Source organism: Pieris brassicae, chromosome 11 (assembly GCF_905147105.1).
Source record: "Pieris brassicae chromosome 11, ilPieBrab1.1, whole genome shotgun sequence".
In the NCBI taxonomy this organism is placed as follows: Eukaryota; Metazoa; Arthropoda; class Insecta; order Lepidoptera; family Pieridae; genus Pieris; species Pieris brassicae.
In genome coordinates, this window is record NC_059675.1 from 6,612,220 (window position 1) to 6,631,982 (window position 19,763).

The 19,763-nt window shown below is 32.1% G+C and overlaps 2 protein-coding genes across 5 annotated transcripts; one reads left to right on the forward strand and one right to left on the reverse strand.

The window, feature by feature from the left end:
- Positions 1-1,334: 1,334 nt before the first annotated feature.
- Positions 1,335-3,995, forward strand: LOC123716584 (very-long-chain enoyl-CoA reductase). Of its 2 annotated transcripts, XM_045672399.1 has the most exons (6): positions 1,335-1,504; positions 1,610-1,672; positions 1,749-2,107; positions 2,318-2,534; positions 2,846-3,038; positions 3,424-3,995. In XM_045672399.1, exons 2-6 carry the CDS (start codon positions 1,667-1,669, stop codon positions 3,549-3,551), a joined length of 903 nt encoding a protein of 300 aa, XP_045528355.1. In that variant the 5' UTR covers positions 1,335-1,504; positions 1,610-1,666; the 3' UTR covers positions 3,552-3,995. The 2 variants fall into 2 exon arrangements, with proteins under 2 accessions (XP_045528355.1, XP_045528353.1); XM_045672397.1 differs by having other exon boundaries at positions 1,335-1,672.
- Positions 3,990-16,445, reverse strand: LOC123716580 (cilia- and flagella-associated protein 57). 3 transcript variants are annotated; one of them, XM_045672391.1, is made up of 22 exons: positions 16,327-16,445; positions 15,777-15,926; positions 15,110-15,389; positions 14,686-14,802; positions 14,219-14,376; positions 13,676-13,788; positions 13,323-13,428; positions 13,079-13,220; positions 12,578-12,782; positions 12,079-12,296; positions 11,540-11,688; positions 10,767-11,181; positions 10,255-10,395; positions 9,277-9,417; positions 8,880-9,023; positions 8,183-8,414; positions 7,301-7,494; positions 6,476-6,572; positions 5,851-6,020; positions 5,311-5,490; positions 4,899-5,093; positions 3,990-4,174 (listed from the first exon to the last, which is right to left on the reverse strand). In XM_045672391.1, the coding sequence occupies exons 1-22, from the start codon at positions 16,389-16,391 to the stop codon at positions 4,049-4,051; spliced, it is 3,738 nt and encodes a 1,245-aa protein (XP_045528347.1). In that variant the 5' UTR covers positions 16,392-16,445; the 3' UTR covers positions 3,990-4,048. The 3 variants fall into 3 exon arrangements, with proteins under 3 accessions (XP_045528347.1, XP_045528348.1, XP_045528349.1); XM_045672392.1 differs by lacking the exon at positions 6,476-6,572 and adding an exon at positions 6,639-6,735; XM_045672393.1 differs by lacking the exons at positions 3,990-4,174; positions 4,899-5,093; positions 5,311-5,490; positions 6,476-6,572 and having other exon boundaries at positions 5,886-6,020.
- Positions 16,446-19,763: the final 3,318 nt, after the last annotated feature.

A 19,763-nucleotide genomic window follows, 5' to 3' on the forward strand; every position in this document is an offset into this window, starting at 1 on the left:
TATGTTCCTAAAATCCTAATATTAGGTCCTTAAACACAAGTCAATTTCTTGATGAATAAAATTTCTAAATAGACTTAATATTCTTACATTATATTCTCACTGACGTTTATTTTCCATACCAATAGTTTAATTTTAAAAAGTTACAATCATATGCAAGAGGTTGAAATAAATTAGCAGCGCTGTAACATGGGACGTTAGATATACTGGATGTGTTTAGCTATACTCAATAGTTACAGTGTAGTATCGCCATAGTTTTATTTAACAACTAAACAAATAACAACAGTACGTGGCGCGACAGCGTAGTGTGTAAGGGCTATGTAAGATTCGCTACTGTGAATATCGTGTTTAGCTATTTAACACACGGAACACGGACACGGAAAAACTGTGTTAATTTTAATCCAACCCCCTCTATGATTGAAAAACAATATTGATATGTATAAAAATATTGAAACAATTATACTGTCTGTTTCTGACAAAAAATACTGTGTAAACTCCATGTAACATCCCTCGATTTAATGACGAACTAACTGAAGCATCGAAATCAATTGGCTTTGGTTGGTTTAGCATGTTTTCCATACAATGATACACCCTACATAGCATTAGATCCACTCTCAATAACGACAACAATTGACTTATAAATTAGTAAAAGCTACGCAGCTGTCTACGTTCTTTTGTCGCTTTATTATCCTAGCCCATAATGAACTCGACTGTCGGCATCATGCATACGAAATTTCCAAGAAATTCGTTATTTTGTTTACAAATTGGGATTGCTTGTACGTGTAGACTGTTGTTGACCATGACTAATAAGTAGGAGTCATAGATTATCATATTCTTAATTGCTCACCAACTTTCAAACTGACAGATGAGTCTGAGCCTCCGCCGAGCATTAAACAAGCTCTGGTAGCAGCTAAATTATTGGAAAAATACATTTATCACCAACATGCCTCAATATCGCAAGATAAAATAAGTCAAAAAAAATAACAGAATTACTGGTGCAGCAAAAGACGTCAGACAAAAACATAACAGACTATAATAGGATACATATTTATATATAGACGCGATAGTATTCAAATAAGATAATTTTTTATGTACATAACTTGATAATTAAGATTTTTCTTCTCTCTATTTAACGACAACCTTATAGAATTATTTTCTGCCATAAAATGCACAGTCCTTTCAGTGTCTGAGTTGCAGTTTTCACTGTATGTCTTATTTTTCTACTCTGACTCTTTAACATACTACAACATAATTTCGGAAGATCTACCGTATTTTTATGTACGTTTCAGAGTTGGCAACACTCTCAGCTGCGTTAGTAATGTATATAATATGATAGGCGGAATATCTAGGTATTATATGTGTAGCTTTATATAGATTATCTATGGTAGCCGGTCTTGTCCGATGATTTGGTGTTTTTAATTATTTCTAATAGAAAATTGCTAAATTTTAACTACTTAATTGTTTATCTGGAAATATAAAAATATATAAGTGTATATTTTTCCAACAGGTGCGTTAGTAACTCCAATTTTAAATTTGCTTGCATTAGTCAATTAAAATTCCTTTTACAATTTCCTCTGTGACCTTTGCCTTTATTTGTTCATATTCAATACAGCCAGTGTCCAGCAGTTCATGCTAGCGCAATAATTAAGTGATTCGGTATTTTTTTAAGATGGAGGTATGTACAATTCTATATTGACTTCTGTATTTGTTTTGATTTAATTCATAAACCATCAAAAATATTATGTTTTAAGCTTGAAATCCTAAGTGTGTCTGGATCAAAACCTATTGGAAAGGTGAATGTAAACGATTCTGCCACTGTAAAAGACGTTAAACAGAAGATTTATAAAAATTTAAAGAAAAATCTTTATCCAGACAGGCAATCAATAAAAACTGAGTTAAAAGGTAAATCATTGAAAGATGAGGCTACATTACAGTCTTTAAACATAGCAAACGGTGCCAAGCTCTATCTTCAAGATCTTGGACCTCAAGTGTCTTGGAAGAATGTATTTTTAGCTGAGTATGCAGGCCCATTATTTATGTACCTTTGGGCGTATCAAAGACCATGGCTTCTGTATGGAGAGCAAACTTCGACACCTGGAACTGTAGCAAGGTATATTTATCATAGCTTTTTGGTAGTTATATATTTTGTAGCAAGGTATATCTATCACATTTGATTAATAATTGATATAGTTTTTTTACTGTCAAAATATTTCATTGGATAATATTGGTTATATTGCAATCTTTAGAGGGTTTCAGAGTTCTGACCTAAGATAAAAATGTGATATATTTTTTCAATATTTTATTTAATGATTGTTTGCAGTATTGCGGCTATTTGCTGGTCAGTGCACTATGCTAAGAGACTCTTGGAAACTTTGTTTGTTCACCGTTTCTCACACGGTACTATGCCCTTAAGAAATTTGTTTAAAAATTGTTCATATTATTGGCTGTTTGCATTATACATTGCATACCACATTAACCATCCCCTATACACAGCTCCGTGTAACATTTGTGTCTATGTTGGATTAATTGGATTCACTGTAAGTAAATTACTCAATAATTAAATTTTTTTTATAGTTTATTTTTAAATTTATTACTAAATTTTATAGTTATATTTTATAATATTATTCAAAAATTAAAATGCATTACTTTAACAGTAATAAATTTAATCAATTAGACATTAATGTCCAAGTTTAACAATATGTTTTTTAATGTATGTAAATTGCAAATAAACTTAAGTATTTTTTCTCTAGAGGATCTGATTGTTAACATAGAGTATATTTCATTTTGTTCATTCAACTCTATACTCTTTGAGATTTTCAAAATAAAATTTTATACAACATCATTTTAGATTTGTGAATTGGGGAATTTGAGCATCCATATTTTACTCAAGAACCTCCGACCACCTGGCACCAAGGTCAGACGCATTCCTGTACCAGATAGCAACCCTTTCTCTCAACTCTTCAACTTTGTGTCGTGCCCTAATTACACTTATGAATTTGGATCATGGCTCTTCTTTACAATCCTGACCAAATGTGCTCCAGGTATGTCCTACTACTTTTTATTTATTTAACGTTTTTCCTACACCCTACTTGTTGGTAAAAGTACTAAGGTCACCACAGATAAGCAGCTGAAATACCATTCCACCAAATATTGTAACTAACTAATTATTAGGAGAATTGTATTTTAAAGAAATCATTCATTTGTGTTATATTGATAACGGTAACCTCCCAATGGCGTGGAAATATATTGGCATGTTTTATTATTATGCGACTTATATGGCTGCCAACACATCTCGATTCTTGGTCTAGGTCATGTCATACTTGGTCTAATAAATAAATAATAAATCCTTTAATGCGCGTCATTAAAGTGAAAATCTAAACCAATAATACTGCTCTTAATATGCTATTACATATGCTTTCTTTGCAGCTGGTATTTTTGCAGTGGTTGGTTTATACCAGATGTCAGTATGGGCTCTTGGCAAACACCGCAACTACAAGAAGGAATTCTCTGACTACCCAAAGAGTAGAAAAGCTATCTTGCCTTTCATGCTATAAAAACATAATTGTGTAATCTAAAGTTACGTCACACTAAGGTCAGCAACATATAAGTGTAAAGTACGTTTAAGCAGTCTACTTTATTAAATGTGACGTAAATAGTGATGGTTTCTGGTAGGCTATCTTTTTTTATTAATTAATTCGTTTATGCCGTTGAAGGTGAACAAGTTCGTATATTAATGCTATTATATTAGGGTAAGAATGTTTATTAAATGGTGTATGTTTAATTTGGGATTATTTTTTGTTAATGTCCGACTGTTATTTTGCGCTCAATTTATGCATTTGTTGTTTTTTTTCTTTACATAAAAAAATCTGTTGGAAAGATTTAAAATATATTTATGCCCGCAAAAACCAGAAATGAGTTTTTGCTATTTAGCAATCATCCAATTAGATTTTTTTATGAATACGACTCAATATTTAATTTAAATAAAATTATAGACAAACGTAATTTGTTTCATTTAATCAAATGATTAAAAACAATAATTAAAATTAAATACTCAATTTACTGAATCCCCTTGAGCGCCGGCTTCCGCATCTTTCTGCATATCATCATCTAAGCATCGCATTTTCCCAAGTAATCGTTCATTTTCTTCTTTTAAAGCAACAATAATTTCTTCTCTCTCCTTCAGTTAAAATATAAAACTGATTAATCACGGCAAACATAAACAAGTATCATGATGAAAAGTGCCAGCAGAGGTCTTGTGTAAAGATCCCATGGCTAATATTTTGAGAACAAAACGAGATTGGTGGTGAAAAGATTTATTTTAAAGAATACGACAGATCAAAAGTAATCAAAAACCCATTATACTTTAAACTGTGTTTTCATAGGCATTAATATATAATAAATTTTAACTAAATAATGCCGTTTTTGATTAACATAACGGATTATCATTCTAATTACATTTTCAACGTTTTAGTAATTTATATTTTCTTGTATTAACATAGATTCTTAAACTGAGGTCAATCACGACCGTAAAACGTGATTCTATTCCTCAATATATATTATACTAACGGAGTACAACTACAAAGTTGTCACTAGCATATAGATTTATTTTTCATAAAAACAGGGGTTTTTAGCTTTTATGCTAAGGTACTTCATACATTCTTGTCAATCTTGTGTCATTTTACATAATATAAATGGGACTAAACATTTTTTACAATCTTATTATGTAATAATATATCCTTTCGTTTTATATTTTTTACAATATTGTCTTTTTTTCATACTTTTCGCCAATTACTAGACCTGAGCAATATATTAAGGCAGAGAATAAAAATATAACTTAAAGAACTGTAATAACAGAAAAATTAAGTATTTACAATATCATTCATTAGTATTGTGGCATTTACCTCGATTTTCTGTTTGAATCTATCATCCAGTTTCTCCCTATCTTCTGTAACATGCTTTAGTTTGGATCGAGCAGTGGCAGGAGGAATGTACCTCGCAGACAATCCCAATATAGATTCCATTTGAAAACATCGCGTCCGCGTCGATTTCAGTTCCGTACGTAAGTTGTTTATTTCCGTGAGTAGGGTACAGTTTTCCTGTAACAAAATAGTAAATAATATTATATAGAAATAATAAATTATCCGCCAAACCCCACTAGTCCAATGCAATGGGATAATTATAAAGGCTGTTGACAATCTTAATGCCACATTTGTTTGGGTTCAATAACAGTTTATATACAGAGAAAAAAACATTAAAATGTTTTTGAATGAATTTTCTGTCAAACAGTCTCGCCTATTTATAAGAAATATTTACGTCCATTATCCTTCCAATATCGCTTTTAGAGCCATCTAGAGATTTAGACAGCTGCATTTTAAGCGCAGCAACTTGCTTTTCTAAATGATCTCGTTGTCTATTAAATTCACGTATCGCTTCATCTTCAGCCATGCGACTACGCACGAAGTCTATGTCCTCTACATATTTTTGGAACAATTCCTAAAAAGATATAAAATAGGCATATACTAGTTATACATTGAATGTAGTGGATACAAATTGTATGAACAATACATACATACATTGTATGAACTGGATTACACTACACGTACTATATAAATATCATGCTATTTGAAGAACTGGTTAAAATTAATAGTTTTCTATTAGGTCATTTTTTGAGGAAGGCACAGCTTCTAAATATATGATCTATATGTAATTTACCCTATTCTTAATGCTAAAAATCACTTACCTAAGTCACAATCTGAAAGTAGGTAATAATATTCTTACCTAAGAATCTTTAATAGATACTGTTACATACATTCAGAGTGTGATTTTTCAGGACTTTAATAAAAGATAGCTAACCTTCACACTTAATTTCAATTTCATAGGATCTTGAAAATTGGCAGTCATATTATGGAGATCTATTTTTATTTTTTTGAGGGTATTCTTTAATGTCAAATTTCTTTCAGCCTCAGTTGTGAAGTCCTTTTTAGCTGATGTTAACTTTTCGTTTAATTGAGAGATCTTGAGTTCTAAAATGTTCAGAAAATTTTTTTTTATAAATTAATAAGCTATATATTTTTAATTTCTGCTGTTAAACAAAAAATATGAATATAGGAGATTATGTTTTATATGTTTAGTTAAGTTTTCTATATCGTGTGACACGTATGTCCTATTGTTATATTTTAAAAGTTAATTAAAAGTATCCTTAGGGATACATCACTTTATTATTAAATGTGCATTAAACTATCTTATCTAATTACTAACGCAGCTACTTAAATTATCATGAGAATAAAAATCAAAATATGATAGAATAAGATAACTTATCATAAAAAATAATGTAACTACACTACAAATTAATATTAAAAATACTTAATCTATGATATCGATGTCAAATAAGGAAGTAACAAAACAGCAAATACGCGTGTAACGTGGAAAAAAATTAATGTAATAAAATTACAACTGAAAAATATAATTATTAAATTACCGCGAAAGTCCTTTTGCTTTAAAAGTGTTTCTAACGACACCTCCAAATCTAGAATACGCATCTTTTTCTCTTTGATCTCGCGTTCTAACGGGGCAATCTAGAGAAATTTAAATTGTTATATTTTGCAGCTGTAATTTTAATGAATAGGTCTATCATATCATACCGAGGTCGTGTTTAACATTAAGTAATTTTAATTCTTCATTCTCCATATCTTGTATTTGCACTTTTAATTCACGTATTGCACGCTCTTTTGGTTCAATCTAGATATTTTAGAAAAGTATGAGTAGGTACCTCAATATATTATTGAATAACACTTATTTGGTTTTGATAAAATTATTAAAATAATCGGATATGGAAAGACCGTCACCAAAATCCAGTGAATATAGTTTAGGTATAATTTCAATATAGGAATTATTGTTGCTTTTGTACATTGCAAACATTGCCGGATAAAAATCGCAGGACAGTAAGGTTAATCAGTAGTGTTTGAAAGAATATGTGCTGCCAGTTGTTAGGAGCGGTAATGAAACAGGGTGTTTTATTATACAAAAGAGACCTTTTAACATATCATTTAAAAGCCTATATATTAAAAGATTCTTATGGAATTCCTTCCATTCGCTTTCAGGGATAAAAAATATTTTTAAGCCAGGTGACCTTTACCACGCATCATAATCCACAGGGTTGTACTCAACGTTACTTCATAAATTCGGCATTTACGAATCCTGATTTAACTATAAAGTAACTTTAAAGTCATAAAGCCAATTAAGAAATAATCTCCATTGATTACACCGTAATCAATATTAAATTATGAACGTAAAAAAAACTAACCTGATTTTTAAGTTCGGTAATCTTAAAGTTCAAGACAAATTTGTATTTTTCCAATTCTTGCTTTTTCCGTTTTAATTCGTAGATTCTCTTTTCTTTGTCCTGTATTGTACTGTCCCTCTCTGCTATTTCTTTCTTTAAATCCGCAACATCTCTTTCCAACGTCGATATTACTTTTTGAAACTGCTTATGTTCAGCTGTAGAATATATTTCCTGACATCAACACTAACTATATAAAAAAACTAAGTTTTGTATCGCGCAGCCCAGACATACAACGACCAATATTTAAGCCTTGACTTGTTTAAGCTATCGCGGAATATGATTAAAAGGAGTATTAAGAATATCCATAGAGCAAAATCACCTGAATCATGAGTATACCCCACTAAGACACCATCGCATATTTACCCTCACTATTACTACAACACACAACACAGCGAAATTAAGTACCATTTAGTTATATGTATTAAATAATTGTTAATAGTTGTTTGTTTCCTTTTGTAAATATTTGAACATTTTTGTACTTAAATATTATGTTATCCATCTCTGTCTATATTTCTAGTGTAATTGTTTGTTAATATATATTTTTTTAGCTGTAGGAAAACTAAATAAATAAAGTATCAACAGTATTTAGCACAATAGTCAATTCGCTTTGAATATAAATTATCACAAAAAACCGAGTAAGCGATTAAATACGATGAAAAATGAATTAACCCAAGATAAAAGTAGAAGTAAGTACCGGATAATTTAAAATAGTGGGTAGCTTTCTTTATCAAAATGTCATTCATATGTTATACACGTCGTATTTCTAGGTTGAGATCCGATCAATACTAGGCAGAACTTTCTACGTCGTAAACAAAAATAATAGTAATAAATAAACTTATTAACCTTTAAGCTGCAACACTTGGTGTTTAAAGTCATCGATTTCCTTATGAGCAGTGATTAACTTTTTTTTCATAAGCCCTGTCTCCCCTTTAAGACGCACATTAGCATCTTTCTCCTCTTTCAGTTGCACTTCATATGCGGTTCTTATTTCTATAATTTCACGATCAGCATCCTCTTCTATAGAACCTTTGATCGTTTCGTGTTCCTTTTTTTCCATGTCCGTTTGCTCTTGTAACTGACATATTTTTTAATGTTATATCTTATTTTAGTCTGTGCTAGCTTGAAATTTTATACAAAATATAGTCTATAGAATAGCCACAGTGTATACAAGGGAAAATACAAATACATTTTACAATTATGAATAATATAAATTATAGAATGTTACTAGATAACATGAATAATATAAATTTAGTAAATACGATTTAGCCGATAAGCGCAAAGTGACCAATAAAAGCCGAAATTAAAGTGGTCCTGAAATCAATATAATAAGCAGTCTAATACGTTTTACCAAAACCTCGATCAGTGTAATATTATTATTATGTATACTAAAAGATAAGAGACGTAGATAATGTCTGACTAGGTGGCTGAGTGTATAGACTATTATACATTAAACATCTGCCTGACAGTAGCGATAAGTTCGGTACCAAAAAATAATAGTTTTCTGATCCCTATATAAAGATAAGTGTTAAATATAAATTACCTCTTGTAAAAGCAAGTCCTTCTCTTCTAACTTTGCTTCGAACATGTTGTTGATTTCCCGAAGCGCCTGACGTTTACTTTCAGCTAATTGTTCAAGTCGTTCTTCGTAATCTTTTCGCATTCTTGCTGTCTTATCCTCTAGGCTCTAAAAGTAACAATTCTTAAAATATATGTATTTTAATTAAGGGTCAAAAGGAGTCAAAGAATAAACACATGTTACTAAAAAATAAAGTGTTTTCAATTATATAAAAATAAGAGATATAACGGTCATGTAGGTTAAAAAACAGCGCCAAAGCAAAGAATATCCAGTTTCACTAATAATTTTTGCTCACAATAATACTCTTCTTATTTTACTTAACGTTAAGTCGCGACTCAAAATCTTAGTGAAAAGTACTTACCTGATATCTATCATATTCGCTTATTAGTCTTATGTTAAAGTCCGCTTCCAAGGCTTGCAAAGTCCTCTCGTGGCCTGAACGCAGCTTGGCAATATCTTGTTGTATCATACCGATTTCGTGTGTGTGTTCATTTTCCATTTGCTAAAACGTTTTAATTAGATTAAGCATTCAGTATTACTATTATCCGTTCGTGCAACAATCAAAAGAATTAGATTCCTGCAACTGTTAAGTTCATTATTTATACCCGAGTATTTCGGCCTATTGAGACGCAATAAACACTTGCGGCTCAATTGAGGTGCGAACACACCACCAGACTTGACAGCGGGGTTTCTACTGGGCTTCACTGCTTATTAGACAAACACTCGCGAGCCCTCTAGCATTGAGAGTGTCCATGGGCGGTCCATATCACTTAACATCAGATGAGCCTTCTGCCCGTTTGCCCCCTATTTTAAAAAAAAACACACTTAACAGATAATGGTACGTAAACTAAAAGTCTGCGATGGTTATATCTACATAACTGCGGCATTGTATTGCTAAATTCTTTATAGATAAGTAGGCATACGATTTTTTGTACTTAGTATAAATTACGTTCCCTGGAAGAGATCGTTTAGCAGCGATAAGGATGACCGTTGCGCTATGTTTTTATTAACATTATTATTAATTTCTTGTGCAAAATGAATAAAATAATAAATAATTAAACCACTTAATAACATGGCAAGAGGTCCTAGTTCAGATTACCGGTGAAATGATATTTCCGTTTGGTATTTACAGATTTTAAAAAAATATATAAAAATATTGAGAAATTAGACTGCCCTATGCCCCATTACATTAGATATGTCTTAGGCACTTCTATTTGTTTCCCTTTGAATCTCAGTGCAACCGCGATAACCACAAATCAAGCGCCTGTCTAACACAACCGATTGACATCTTGAAAGCAATAAATTATGGAAAAGTGAATTGGATTTTTTAAGTTATTACCTCGTTTTTCTCTTTTAGCTCCTCAATAGCCGCACAATAGCCTTCATGGACTTCTTTTAGCTTTTCTGCTTGAGTAGCTTCAGCTTGCCGCAGTTGATATGTATGTTCAGTTTCCAGTTCACTCATTCGTGTACTGAGCAACTTAAAACAAATTTTAAATTATAAATAGAAGGGCATTGCTCAATTAATCAGCAATTAAGGCGCTTAAAGAGATATCCCCTAGTAATATTACCATGGTCAAAAGTAACTCTCTGTATTACGTTTTACAATAGAACACATTTATATTAAATTTCAAATACAGTATAGAGTTGCTCTTGGGAAACATTTTATCGTAAAAAAGCAGATGAAATAGAGGAGTTGAAATTAATATGGAAGTTGATTAATGTCAAATATCAAACAAAAAAAGTTAATAAGCCTTTACTTAATATGAAGAAGAAATAACTGGTAATAAAATTTAAATTCTCCGAATATGTCTCCTCAAATAAAAACGTTTTCTAACAATTTTAACTCACATTAATACTATTAATCTTCTCTTGCAAATCCTTTTTGCTAATCAAAATCTCTTTCGAGTAGGCAAAATCTTTGTCCAACGCAATTGCTCTACCATCTGCATTTGTTAATCTCCATACACATATTGACGAATCTTCAGCCACCGACACCAATGTCTGGTCATCGTAAGACAAAGTAGCCCCTGTTATTTTCTTATTATGCATGTGATACTCATTAAATATAGCTTTGTCTAGAAGTGGCAGTTGAACGGCGGTCACACCTCCCGCTCCCCCAGTTATGAATAGCATCAGGTCAGAGCGTGAAAGAATGATGGTGTCGAGACCGCATCCTATGAGAGTTAGGTTTCGTCTTATAGTATTCGCCCCAATTTCTTTGAGCTCTCCATCACTGCCAACCGCGTATGTAGTTTTTCCGTTACTTGAAAGTTACATACAAACATTTTGGTTAATTTAATAGATATTGCAGACCTATCCAACATTTTTAACAGTTGTATTAAGTTGAACCCCGGTTGCACTAATTGGATATTTTCTATGTGGACTTGCTGATACGGTAAAGGAAAACTCAGAGTCTCAGATACGAAAAAAAATTGGAAGTTGTGTGTACACAGGCACAAGCTGCTAATCACCAACTTGCCTCATCAGAAAAACGATGAAGGAAACCAAAGGTCTTCCGTTTTTTGTCATACATTTGCTAATTCTTTATTCACTTCGGTGGATAAAATTAATGAATATAAAGAAAATACATATACTGGTTAAACAGATTCGCATATAATTACTTGTTTACGGCGCATGCGCTGAATTGGTTTGTCTTTAGTATAACCTCTCCAACTCGTTGACCATTTGACATATTCCACTCATAGACAGCTCCTTCGGAACCGCAAGAGACAAGGGTCAAATCGTTTGCTGACCACGCAAGACCTGTAACCTTTAAAAATCCGTTCATTACTATCAATGCACTAACACAGAATTTTTTTACAAGATCAGAATTATGCTTCAAAAATCTTAGCACAAACGATTCTTTATATGATTTTTATTTCATGAATTCGTGTCTACAATAAATAAAATCTTCGAAAAGGGTTCTATAATTTAAGCTTGAAAACAGTGTATTCGAAGTTTTGCATATACTATTGTAACGTAATATTTAATGAATATATAACAAATTAAAAGAAAATATGTTCAACGACATTTAAGGAATTCAGTTTACCTCCTTACCTAGGCTGTCTATTATATGTAGAAACGACATTTAATGCAAAGTCTGACTCTCATACGTCAGAAACGTATAGGTATTGACATTTTTTATAACTTCAGTATTTACCTTCCCATTATGTCCTTTTAAGTTGTACACATTTTGAAAGGATACCGAAGAAAAGACTTGAATAATTTGAACGTTGACAGCGGCAAAAAGATGGCCGTTGGTGCTGAACTTAGCGCGCTTACAATTTCGTATCGGAAATTCTCTAACTACTTCGAAATCGTCAATTAAAACCACCATATATCTTAGTTTGTCAGAGAATCCCACTATTGCAAATAGACCTGTAATTAGGTAAATTTACAAATAAAATACATGTCCATGTAAATTTATCTATCTATTTATGTTTAATATGAACTGGCATTTATGGAACATATATTTTTCATCTAAGGCATGTAAATAAAATTGAGCTAATCACGTGACTGAGCCAAAACTTTCCGGTCAAAGTGACTGACCTGCCATCAAATGACATTTTTTTCAAAAGTCACACTGAAAAAATTCTGCTCCAAATGAAGTGTGCTCGAAGTGAACCTCGAGTTGAAGAATGTGTAACACAAAAAAATACCTGTAGGATGTAAAGAAACACAATGAATCTCTTCTTGATACAGCTTTATCAATTCCACATCATCAGTCATATAGTTCCAGATGCGTATACTTTTGTCCTGCTCTCCAGACGTCATGAAAATTGGCTTCCAGGCGCACATTGACAATGAATTAATTCGTCCGTAATGCATCGCTGGACCGAGCTCTATGAATGGTAGCTCTGGATGCTGAAAAAGTTCCCAAAGATATATTATTACAAGAATAAACCGAGGTAGAATAATAAGAATTAAGATTGATCGAGTTCGATCGAGTTCGATTGAATCGAGTAATCATTGTCTTTCATCAAGTACTATTTGCCCAGCAGAATCCAAACCACAAAAATATATGAACCCAAGAGGAAAGAAAGTTTCAAAAGACTAACTTGTATAGTTGTATTAAAAACTATAAGTGAATAAAAGTCCAACATTAAAAAAAAATTTATACTCCAAATGGAATACCTTTTTTTACACGCAAAAACACATACCTGTAACATATGCAGCCCAAACAACTTAACGTAATATAGTTGAATTCTTAGCGTTGTGATAAGCAGTGTTTCTTGATTAGGATCTACTGTGATGTGTTGAATGGCGTCAAGTGGCGACCATATTGGATGCTCTCGAGTGTGTCTAGGATGTTAAGTCGAAATATAAAATAATATAATTTTAAAAAGCTTATAAGATAGTTACGTTTTAACTTAAACTAAGAAAAACAGTTCAGTTCAAACTCACTTATAGGAATTCCTGGATATTCGGAAGAGGTTCCTCTTTCTCCAATGATGAGGAGTTTCCTTCTCAAACATGTGGACATAGCCCTGGCCACACGCGTAAACGAATCCTGTTTACATGTTAAAATGAATGACGAACTTTTTTCACGAGTTTGTTTCAGTATCAATAAACTAACTAAACTATAATTTACAACATAAACAGGTATCTAAATGAGAACCTCATAAAAAGGATCACAGCTATTTTTAGTTATATGTGCTAAAATTAATGTACTGAATTGATGAGCGTTACCGTTGCGGGTATCAAGATGTTCTATTAATATTTAATATAAATGGTGTTATAATTAGTAAATTGATAACCTTTAGGAAAATTAACAAAGCAAGTGACAGGGTGGCTTGAATTGTCTGTGGAGCTCTGTTCACTGCTCGCGTCTTGTTTACTCGATACACTGGCCTTGTCACCTTCCTCGGCACTGTATTTTTAATATCTAGGTGTTAATGTAAGTAGCAAATGTATACAAGGTTTTATATTTAAATTTATTGCGTTTATGTATATTTTTGTAAATTACTAATATTGCGTAATGGAACTCAAAGGCGTATGTATCCTGAAAACGAATTTTACATAGCCACTCTTTTGCTTAACAATAAGAGAAAAAGACTCAAAAAGGTAATATTAATAAACGAGTAATAACGCAAAGTATGACTCGCTTATGACAAAATCTAAAACGTTTTTGACATAAGAACGGAATTCATAGTTTCAGCAAGCATTGCAAGTCTGAATGTTACTAAGGTCTTTCTAAGACGTGATTTACCTTTTTATTTTAGAACACTGCAATATTTTAATTGAATTTAAATGCATCTTATACGTAATTTCTAAAGATTCAAAAGAAATGTGAAACTTACTCAGCCTCCACCTTTTTAAGCGACATTTCCATAACTTCCGATGCCCGGAAGATGCAATTTTGTCTCAATTCGCCATTTTCCACTAGCATTATAGTCCCGGTGTCCGTACCAAACATTATGCGATCCGGTGTTAACCACATACAACTTGTTATAACAATCTGTTGATAAAAACATAAGCTTAAATAAATCACTTATAATATATACCCATTTAAATGATTCAGAATCGAAGCTCAAACAAGAGGAAAAATACTTGAATGTTGCCATTAAATTAATCATAAGATCGATGTTTGTATGATGTTTATTTATAATTAATTTTACGTTGATGAATGTTTAAGGGAATTTCAGTTACATGATCAGGATGCTGTCTGTGTCTTTAAACAAACAATTTTGAGATATATCACTATTTCGTTAAATCACATCAGGAGGCGAATCCCTTAAAACGATTTATCAAATATTTTCATACTTACATTCTCTGCCTTACACCAACCCCATTGTCGCCAAACTGTTTCAGCAACGTTCATAATACGAAATGTGTAAGGACCAGTTATAACAACAAGAGTCGCATCAGCCGGATTACATTGTACCTTTAAAATTAAATACGTCCTAAGGCTAATTTCATATAGGTACATATTTCACAGAAAACGCATAAAGGATAACGGGAAATGCTATTTTGAGTTATTCAATATACCAAAATGCGTATATTTAATCTGTTTGAAATAGCAAAACGTAACTTGTGGTATATTTATTAAAAAGTATTAAAACCATCACGTGCCCTTAATAAAAAAGTTTGTAGTACACTATAAACTATTAAACTACTTAGTTCGTTCGTTTTGCCAAAGGACCTAAATAGCAGAAGGCCTCTATATCCGTAAAAATCATCATCTTACTTACACTCTCAACAATACCTTGCCCGCTAGGATTCTGCGCCTTAGCGTGACTCTCAACTTTCCCTTTATCCCAGTTATAATAATACAAATACCAATCTGGCTCTCCTGTTATCGCGACTAGGTATTTAGAATCAAACGTAAACTGAACACATGCAAATTCCCTGGCTGTGGAGTTTTCGAACGGAACGGTTAGTATCTTGCGTCGCTTATAAGTTGTTAGATCATAAATTGTTATGTAAGGCTTTTGTCCCTCTTCGGCTATTTCATTAAGAGCCAGCCATCTCCTGAAATATCAATAACAACGGGTGTAATCATATTAAATTAAAGGTTTTGACTTAAGATTTTTACGAGTCCCGACTCGTAATTGGTCGCTTTTTATTTTTTCCAATTACGAGTCACGAAAGGTAATTAAACCAAAGTCCAGTTTTGAGTCAAATAATAAATGATTACTTTAAGCATAGCCCGAATTTGAATCCCCAACCTCAGGATCACGATCGAATGCCTTACCACTAGGATAATCTACTAGGAAGTAATAAAAATCTTAATAAAAATTACTGTTTGTTTACGTGTACAAAATAATATATAAGGCTTAAATATCACAAAAAGGTATTTAATTTAAATCTATGCCTAGGATTAAGTCGTAAACATTTTTAAAGCTTTCAAAGGCTTACCTATTCGGCGCTAATACCAATGACTTAATCGGTTTATGTTTATCTTGCAAACGGATAAACTTTTGTTTCTTCTGAAGATGATTATGAATTACAATAACACCGCCAGCAGGATAAATAATCTCCGAATCAGTTAGGTAGTGTGCATTGTATCTAAAACAATATTAAAACTTTGCTTACATCAAATTTTTATTTACGTGTACATTACGATTATCCTAGTACAGCCCCCGAAACGGACAAAGGGTTCTGATCTAGTCGGTATAGTTAAATACTCAGTCATAAAATTATTACCGTTTTATTCGTTATTATAGGTATAGAAAAATAGTCTAGAAAAATATATTTTTCAATTTATAAGAGTAGTTCTTGAGAGATAAGCCTCTACAACCAAACAATCTTTTAGCGAAATAATACCATAAGTATAGTTCAGCTACGAAATTTACAATGCGATTATTTAACGACTGAAGTGATGATGTATGTCTGAGAAAGCCTTGTAATAATAATCAATTTCAATAGGTTTTAACTTAAATAGAGCTTAGGAAATAACAACACTTACTGAATATCTGTACGTAATCCATAATAAACTCTCGCTGATATATGAGGCGGGGTATTTACCGCCATTTCGTACTTCGATCTGCTTTTAAAATATCTTCAAACGTTTTCTTGGAAGTTGACACAACACTGCTTATAAGCTGCCGTTGTAACTATGACAACGTAATTGTCTTCGATTCTCGAGTCAAACAGGTATATCAAAGATACAAAGTAGGTCAAATAGCGAAGAAATTAAAAATGCCTTAATCGATAGGTTATTGACTTTTTATTAAAGGACAACAGTTTAATTATGTGTTGTTTTTTAACTAAAATATTAGTTAAAAATCTGGTAGAATCTATAAGTTGTTTTGCTTCGAACTAAACGTATTGCTAATGACTGAACTATATAAAAGTACATGGAAATATATTGCAGAGATATCAATATCAGACAATGTTGTTAGCCGCTTCTTTTCATACTCCACGGTAGCGCGGGTAAACTTACGCTATTGGTCAAATAGATACAGCAGGCATGCCTGTGTTAGGTATATTATATTCAGTGGCGTAACAATAGGCCTGGCAAAATGCAATGGGCCCCCGACCCAAGAGGGCCCCTGCCCAAGAGGCCGCGAGCTCAAAAAATTGTAAAATGTATGCAGGTTTCCTCATGTTTACTTCACCGAAAAGCTAGCGAATAGATGATTAATGCATTGAGATATTATGTTCTATGGATGAATGCAAGACGCACTGGGCTATCGTGGGCACTACAAACCATTCCCTTTGGCCTAAGAGAGGAGTTATAGAAGAGAAATATACAACGTGTAATTGAGTTCGCTGAAAATCTCGAAGTTTATTAAAATTAAACTGACTGAGTACAACGTGACGAATTAAAATTGATGGGGCCCATCAAAAAAAATGCCACGGGCCCCAGCTGGTAGTTATGCCACTAATTGTTTTGTGAAAATATCACCCACACGGTTTCTTACTCTTTGTTAGTTATTTTAGGAATTATAATTGGGGAATATTTACTGTAAAAATGTTGGTTCTTACCCGCACTTGTTTTTTGGGTGGCCTGCAACCATTTTTTGTTGTACTTATGATATTATAATTTAAACATGTAAGATATCTGCTAACGCAAGAATAGCAAAACGATAGTAATAATAGTAAATGGGTATTTATATAAGTAAGGGGTTAATACTGGTGCGAAGCAAAATGTGCATTATTTTACTCAATGTTTGCCATTTAGCTCGAGTTGTATGATTGGTGCTCAATGTCATCTGTAGTAGAGCATCCTATTTGCAATTTCCGAGGTAAGTCACAGTTTCCTTTCGTCGCTCACGCCGTTATCTTCATAATACTCGAGTTACTTGACATTTTCTAGCATGGACCGGAATTAGTAATAATCAAATTAATTATCGAATAATTTTTGATAAATAGAATTCATTATTGATTGTCACTCCTATTAAACTTACACAGCCACATTCTGAAGATGTTTCACATGTCCCAGTTGAACAATGCCTTAGCTTATTTAATTCGTTTAATATTAAAGTGTGGGATTTCGAGAATGATTAATATGATATTTGACTTTCCAAGATGCAAGGCTTATCTGTGAGGAATAGATATACGAAACTAGTATGTCTAGAATGCTTTGCTGAGTGTTTCTTTATATCTTTAGAATAATATATTTATTTAAACTTCGTAACATTACAAATAAAAATAAGTAACATAAATTATTAGGAATGCAACGGGATGCTTTATCGCTAACGTGCGATGTTTTCCAGTCAACCTTAGTAAGGTTATAAAAACTTAAAAAAGAAATATAATATAATTTATAAATTTATAAAAAAAGTTGCCCCATTTTCACTATAAAATACCAGATTTACGAATGTAACCCTGGTAGGTGAAAATCGTAGTTGGAATAAGGTCATGGAAGTTTGTAATGCGGCAAATCGATGGCTAATTTGAATGGTAGAATCTAGACTTTACACCGGTACAGTGCTCTGGTTTCACTTATTACTTTTATTTGCATAGCCTGCTTACACAGAATATTCATAACATTGTGTTTTCAATGTATTGCAAATCATATTGGCAGAATATTATAGAAGCAAAATTCAAATTATTTAACAAAAAATTTAATCAAGACTAATTAATTTAATTAGTAAATAATTATATTCAATAAGTTTTTAAAATAACTTGCAACTATATTAGTTACGAGCGACTAAAATTAAAATATAATTAGTGATTACATAAGTAATTACTTGGTAATATAAAAAACAATCCCTCGCAGGTAATACATTACTATTTATTAAACAATCAATACAATACATTATAATATTAAGCTTATTGTTGAAAAAACTTATATTTTACCTGGATTGTAAACGTATAATTGATTTTCATATAAAAAAACTAATGCAGAACTTTTGTTATAAATTAATTAAGTTATCGTAACCACAGCCAAAAACTACTTAACTAAGGTACAATATGCTGTTAAAACTCTTTATATAAGTACTTAGTCAACAATTATACGTAGATATTCCAATATTGATAACGATTAATTACCGAGCGACCCAGTCAATGAATTTGCGATATCTAGAGCAATTAACAGTGCATCGCAAGAACGAATATGAAAACTGTATTTTATTCACACGAGTAGCAGATCGCTTTTATTTGAAATAAGAGGTTTATTTAATTCCTCGATATTCGATTCCTTTTATTTGAATTATTACAAAAACTACGTGTGATTCGCCAAAAACAGATCAATAGAAGACTGTCCAATTTATTGCGTGAGATTCTATTTAAGATTTATAATGCCAAGGCAATGATTGGGCTTGTATTTATGTTACTGATATATAAAATCACAAAGAAAGCTGAATTAAATAATCAAAAGTCAATGATTAGAGTACTTCGGCTATCACCCGTACCTTAGTATTGTAAGACCTGTAATAATGGGCGTAATAAGGCTGATACCGTTGGGTTGTACGCCGTGTACTAATTTAGCAACGAAAGTAGGATGGAGGATTGTAGTAAAGAAGTACCGTGTTCAAATACTGATGCTTATACGAATCTTTGTGTTGCTTGTGAGTTATTTGCAGACGGTTATGAAGTCTGTTTTATATAGCAGGGACCCTATTCAAAACATGATAGGCTGTGATCACTCAATTCAAGGGACTTTAGTAATATAAAGACATAAATTGTCGCCTTGTTAAATTGACACAGGTCAGTGACCAGTTTATTCATTTATTGATTTCTTCAATATTATGTTATGATGGTTACTCTACAACGCATTATTCCATTGCGAATGTGTCGATCGTCATAATGAATACGTTACAAAACAATGTCTTTAATTAAATGAACAACAGAACAAAAACAAAGACTGACTCAAATGTTTATCTCGCGATAATAACACAACTTTCACACATTCATTTTATAATACCCACTTTGCATCTGTCCCCAATCCTTACAAAT

Excerpts from the sequence above, each read along its gene's own strand:
- LOC123716584 (XM_045672397.1), top strand. Across the intron at positions 2,108-2,317 it reads ACACCTGGAACTGTAGCAAG|TATTGCGGCTATTTGCTGGT; the intron begins GTATATTTATCA and ends GATTGTTTGCAG. Across the intron at positions 3,039-3,423 it reads CCTGACCAAATGTGCTCCAG|CTGGTATTTTTGCAGTGGTT; the intron begins GTATGTCCTACT and ends CTTTCTTTGCAG.
- LOC123716580 (XM_045672391.1), bottom strand. The coding sequence starts at position 16,391 with ATGGCGGTAAATACCCCGCCTCATATATCAGCGAGAGTTTATTATGGA. Across the intron at positions 13,789-14,218 it reads CTTAAAAAGGTGGAGGCTGA|TGCCGAGGAAGGTGACAAGG; the intron begins GTAAGTTTCACA and ends TTAAAAATACAG. Across the intron at positions 5,491-5,850 it reads AATTGAAATTAAGTGTGAAG|GAATTGTTCCAAAAATATGT; the intron begins GTTAGCTATCTT and ends ATATCTTTTTAG.